The sequence below is a fragment of the Felis catus genome, chromosome B1, assembly GCF_018350175.1.
Source record: "Felis catus isolate Fca126 chromosome B1, F.catus_Fca126_mat1.0, whole genome shotgun sequence".
NCBI lineage: Eukaryota > Metazoa > Chordata > Mammalia > Carnivora > Felidae > Felis > Felis catus.
Genome location: NC_058371.1, coordinates 35863719 through 35869721, shown reverse-complemented (window position 1 = coordinate 35869721; position 6003 = coordinate 35863719). Strand labels below are relative to the sequence as shown.

Sequence of the window (6003 nt, the reverse complement as noted above, 5' to 3'; positions counted from 1 at the left end):
TTGCCTCATTTACTTTAGTCCTGCACAGTGGTTAAGTACACTGACTCTGGAGCCAGACTGCCTGGTTCAAAGCCTAATTCTGCCACTTATTAGCTGTGTAACCTCAGGCAAATCACTTGCCCTCTCAGTGCCTTGTTTTCCTATTTGTAAAATGGATGTCATAATAATAGTACCTACCTCAGGAGATTGTCATGAAGATCAAGTGAATGTGTTAGGGGCTTAGAGCAGCACCTGCTGGGGAGTCACATTCTAGGTGCTAGCCATTCCTAGACTGCATTCTGAGTATTTGGAAACACGCCTGGTACCCGATAGATGCTCAACAGACTTTCTGAATGAAGAAATGAAGAAATGAGGCAACACCATGATGCAAGGGAATGCCTACATAGGAAGTCATTGAACACCAATACGTGAGGAGCTAAACCACCCCGACCGATTAAGTGCCTTCCCCAAATAAAACCCAGATAATCCCCACACCAAGAGTTAATCCACACTCCTCAGGTCACTCCGGGTTACCACACCATTTCCCTTCTTCCCACCCGCCTCTTTGCTTAATCAAAAGTGGGAAGGAAGAACAGGCATGGGGTGGGCAAGGGGAGCAGCCCTGGGACACCACAGTGAGACCAGCACCCAGGAGCAGGAGCAGGAGAGGGCAAAGCCAGCACTGACTGCCCCAGGGATTAGAGGAGGGGATGGAGTAGAGCGAGCTCTGGCAAAAAGCCTGGGTCTCAGGACAGGGGAGACTCCGTGAAGGGGGCAGACAGGACCAATGACCACAAACAACAGGAAGGAACAGCAGAAAGAGCCATTGGAGGCCAGGCCAGCATTCTGCATCGTCTCTCCAGCCAGCTAGCTAGCCAGCCAGCCAGCCAGCCAGCCAGCGGCCAGGCCCCTGTAGGGCAGAGCTCTGGCCAGCCTCCCAACCCCGCCCTCCTTGACCTGGAAGCTAGGGGCAGCCCAGACCTTGGCAACTGCTGCCCTCTCACGGCCACTCCAAAGAGGTGCAATGCTCTCTGCATTATCCTGGGTGTTTATAGGAAATCAATGTCCCCAGAGCTGCCTAGAGACCACCCCAGGCCTTGTCTGTTTACAGCTCCAGCTAGTCCCCATGGGATTATTGTGCTGCCCAAGCTCCCTCCGCACCTCTGTTCCCACTGGCTTCTACTTCCCATCAAGATCTAACCCCATCTCCTCGGGGCGCCTGGGTGGCTCAGTCGGCTGAGCGTCCGACTTCGGCTCGGGTCATGGTCTCACAGTCTGTGGGTTCGAGCCCCGCATCAGGCTCTGGGCTGATGGCTCAGAGCCTGGAGCCTACTTCCGATTCTGTGTCTCCCTCTCTCTCTGCCCCTCCCCTGTTCATGCTCTGTCTCTCTCTGTCTCAAAAATAAATAAACATTTAAAAAATAAAATAAATAAAAATTAAAAAAAAGATCTAACCCCATCTCCTGATTGCAGTCTTCTTAGACTCTGACCCCTCTTAGGGCTGTCCCTCTGTCCCCCATCTATGTTCTCAGAGGTCTCCAAGAATTTCCTGTGACAGTACTTGACCCATTACAACTATATGTCAATGGCTACCTCCCCCATTAGACTGGGCCCCTCTGGCAGTCTGTCTGTCCCTTGAGCCCCCATCCTAGGCCTGGACTGGCCTGTAGAAAGCTGTTTAATAATATGAGGACCAGGAGTACAAACCAGGACAAACAGACCACTTTTATGTATTTATTTACCAAAACTTGCATAAACGTGACCTCATTTACCAACATAAAACGTACAACCAGGACACACACACACACACAGACACACACACACACACAGGCCTTGGAGGAAACTGTCAAGTACTTTGAAGGACAGGAAGGAATGAACACAGCTGGGTGGACTTTTGGTTTCATTTGCAGAGGTTTGAGAAGGGCGCTGGTCCCACACACCGGGAAGGTAGAAGGATGAGAAAGACAATAAATAGAATCCTGGGCCCAGCCTGCTTTGGTACATTACAGGTATAGTCCTGTGCATGGCCTGGGCAGCACCCAGCCCTTAGCCAGCAGCAGGAGCCGAGGGGGCAGAGCCTGAGCAGCTGGTGCAGGTAGGTCAGACATGCAGCCAGAGGTCCCCTCCAAACAGTACCCGGTGCTCCACAAGGCAAGAGGTAAGACTGAGCCAGGCTCTGAAGACCCTAGCTGTTCATGTCTGAGGAAATGGTCTTTTTCCTTGTCCGAACCTTCAGTGAGCGCGAGGTGCCCTGCGGGGAGAGGGCAGGCACTACGTGAGAGGGGTAGGCTAAGTACCTGGACAGCCCACCTCCCTTGCGCCTTCCTTGCCACTGACCTCCCGCATGGGTGGCTTCCTCTTGACCACACGCAGGCTCTGGCTGCGGCTCAGAGGCTTCTCTCGGGGCCGGGCAGGTGGCTGGGAGACTGCCTCTGTATCTGACCAACACTCATCCTCAGTGTCGCTGTCCTGCAGGCCCCCTGCCCTATACCCTATATAGAGGAGAGGAAGGCCAGGAAGGCAAAGCTGGGCATTTCCATAGTCTGAAGGCCCAGGGCCAAGATAGACCTCCTTCTAACCCTTAGGGAAGCCACAGTTTGCATGGAAGAGGCATTCCTTCCGGAACAGCTCTGGATCTCTCTGTCCACTTACCGATGGGCGGCCTGCGGCGAGGTACCTGGTCCTCCAGGTAGAGGGGATCCTGGTAGGCAGGGGCAGGGGCATCAGGGATGGAGCGCAGGTCCTGCATGGAGAAGCTCCGCAGCCTTCCGGCCAGTGCACCCTGACTCTGCAAGTGATGGGGAACCACAGTATCACCTGGAGGAATGGGGCAGGGGATCCTAGTAGGAAGGGGTCTGAGTCGGGGCAGCTACTCAGGAAAATCAAGGGCTGACTGGTGGGTAATCACTGGGGCATAGGCCTCAGAACTAAAAGCAACCCAGTGACCTTCTAGCCCCGTGCCTTTGTGGCACCAACAGGAAACAGGCCCAGAGAGCAGGAGCAACCACTCAGTCACTATCCCAGCCAAGGAAGTCAACTTCCCGCTCCACGCTCCTGCCAACACCCCACTGTCACCTCTCATCCTGTTCCCTGGCATGGTCAGCTGCTTCTCTCTCAGCTCCCTGATAGAGAGCTGGACTCGCCCAAAAGGCACGAGGTTGGGAGGACTGCTGAAGGGCTGGGGCCCAAGGTACCTTGGTGGCAGCCTGTACAGCAGCCGAAGCAGCAATGTTGAGGCCCCGTTTCCCAAAGCTGAGCATCGTCTCATAGCTGCGCTCCTTGGCCTGCACGATGCAGGTGTCAATCTCCTGTAGGGGCCGGGAAGGGGAGAGAGCTCAGGTGGACACCTGAAGACTGAAGTCACTCCTCCTCTGCAGCCCCAGAGAAGCCAGTGTGTGCCATGCCTCCCTGCCCACCCCTGCCTACAGTGCACTAGCAACCACACCAAGAGCAGACATTCCCATGCTTCAGTGAATGACCATGCTCAGCCTCCTCCCACCATCCCCAACACAACTTCCAGCTGGTGTTTCACACCTTCAAATGCTCATTCACCTGTGCCCCCATTTGATTATCACAGAAGAGGAAGAAGACTAGGTTCTATCAAGGTCCCACAGCTGAAGGGCAGCAGGAGTCAGATTAGAACCCAGGTTTCACCCAGCGTCCTGAACCCCGAGTCCAAGGCTCTTTCCTTCACACCCACCCCTATGTTTCCCTCCCTGGCTCCCCCCGAGGTACCTTCTCATGACGGGATAAGGATGGGTGGACAAACTTTCGGTAAAGCAGGCTGGCCCCTTTGGTGTAAGGCGAGAGCAGCCATAGCACAAAGGCCATCTTGATCTCATAGTAGAAAGGGAACCTGTCAGAGCACAGCGGGAGTAAGGTCAGCCAGGGAGCTGGGCCAAGAGTGGGCCATCATCTCCCCACAGCCCACAGACCCCCTGCATGCATACCAGGAAATAAAGATGTCTGTGAAGGTTTCCACTGCCATGAACAGTGCAAAGACTATCCAGTACATCATCCACCGCACCTGGGGGTGGGGGTGGGGGGTGTCAGAGGCCAACAGCTGAGCCTGCAGAGCCAACTCCCCTGTCCCAGGCTGACCCAGAGATTCCAGAGAGCCTGTCCTACTGCATTCTCCTGGCACCTGGCTGGCCCTAGAGAGGTGCCTCTGAGAAACTGCCACTCATTCCTGTACCCACCCCCAAGAAGCTTCACCCACAAGATTCTGCACAGGCACCCCCACAGCCTGCCCTCCAACCACACCCACTCTACACGCACCTGCTTATGCTCCTGGAGGAAGGGGAGGCCAGGTCAGACCGTCCCCACCTTGCCAAGGCCTACCATACCCCCCAAGGTTGACTGTCATCCCATCCAACCTGAACCAAGCTCTCCTGCCCACAGCCACACTCACATATTCACGTATGTTCTTGGTCTTCACAGCCTTGTAGGAAGCATAAGCTGGGTACAGCATCCCAAACACCAGCCTAGAAAACAGAGGGCGAGTATGAGGGGCATCATGCCCTCCCCCCCCCCCACCAGGTGGCCACTTCCCTGAAAGGTGTGAAGTAGCAAGGGCCTACCCTGTTCTTCTTGCTTGGCTTGCACAACCTGTGCCTGAGTCAGTGCCCTGGAGGCCACCTCCCCACCCTGCTGTTTACAAACAGTCCAAGCCTGCCCAAGCCTGCACCAGTGGCCTATGGGTGCATTATTGAGCGGGAGCACACACAGCAGGTAGGTGGGAAGCAGGCTCCTGAGCTGGTGAGAGGGCCAGGCTGTCCCCTCCCATGGACACGCAATCAGGGCCACCAGACCTGGCACTGCCAGGCTGCAGACAGGGATCTTGGAGCCAGGTGCTGGAGTACTGAAAGGTAGGACAGAGTGGGGAGGCTGAGGCCAGGGTGGTGAGTCATGTGACTGCTCAGACAGGAAGCAGGCACCTGAAATCTCCGCCCACAACGTGCCACAACACCTTGTTTGCCAAGGGGCTGCAGGCTGGTGTGAGGTCCTCTGTCCCACACTCCTGTCTGCAGTGTATGTGACTGCGGGGGGCGGGGGAGAGGGCGGTCGCCATGAGCCAAGAAGGCTTTGGGGGTAGAGTACAAGCACGGGTGCCCGATGCCACGCGGTAGGCCTGAAGGTCCGTTAACCCTTGCGGGCACTAAAAGCCCCTTTCCCACCAGATGTTCCCATCTTCCACCTCAAGGGCGGCCTGGCACCTGGAGGTAGAGGGGGTATGAAAGCGGCCATACTCACACTACCAGGCGACAGATCATCCAGGACACCATCCCGCAGCCTCAGGACGAAGGGAGAACCCCTACAAGATGCCTAGAGGGACGCTCACGCAGGGCTGGGATGGGGTAATCAGCGGAAGGGCGAGAACCAGAGGGGCGTTCCGGCTGCCCCTTGGCAGAGGCGGAGCCGGCCGCCCCTTAAATCTGCAGTGCAGGGAGCCTGAAGAATGGGGAGACCCGTGGGCTGAGGCGAGGAAGCCGGGGCTCGGAGAAACCGACTAGGGAGCCGGTAAGGGCGGGCGCGCTCTGCCGCCTCGCCGCGCTGCCGGGGCAGTTACGGCTCCCACCCGCACTTCCTGCTGCGGAGAACCAGCTGTTCGACGCTCCCCGCGGCGCTGCTGCGTCCCAGGCAGCGGGTTGCGGTCAAGGCCTTCGTTTGTTCGGGTCCCCGAGGTCTCAGAGCGCTGGGCCACCGGCTCCGGCCTCGGGGCGGAGTTTCCAACTCACTTGAAAGTTGCACGGAACTGGGTTCTGCCCAACCCCAGGTCTCCGGCGCTCGGCGCAGGCGCAGTGCGGCCCCTGAGGGGGCGGGACGAGGTCAGGGAGGCCAGGGGCCTGCCCCTTAAAGGGGCGATGCACCTCCTACTTGTGGATGGGGTCCATAGGTTGAGTAGCAGCCCTGATTGCAAAGATTAGAGGGTGGGAAACAGCGACAAAAAGGTGGGGAGGAGGAAAAGAAGGAAATTTGGATTCCAGAGTTTTCTCAGAAAACCGGCTTCCTCCTTTTGCCTTG

At 56.9% G+C, this 6003-nt stretch overlaps 1 protein-coding gene across 1 annotated transcript; it reads right to left on the bottom strand.

The window, feature by feature from the left end:
- Positions 1–2014: 2014 nt before the first annotated feature.
- REEP4 (receptor accessory protein 4) lies at positions 2015–5772 on the bottom strand. Its single transcript, XM_011281451.4, has 8 exons — positions 5233–5772; positions 4391–4463; positions 3930–4006; positions 3715–3835; positions 3174–3287; positions 2632–2767; positions 2317–2471; positions 2015–2230 (listed from the first exon to the last, which is right to left on the bottom strand). Exons 1-8 carry the CDS (start codon positions 5262–5264, stop codon positions 2165–2167), a joined length of 774 nt encoding a protein of 257 aa, XP_011279753.1. The 5' UTR covers positions 5265–5772; the 3' UTR covers positions 2015–2164.
- Positions 5773–6003: the final 231 nt, after the last annotated feature.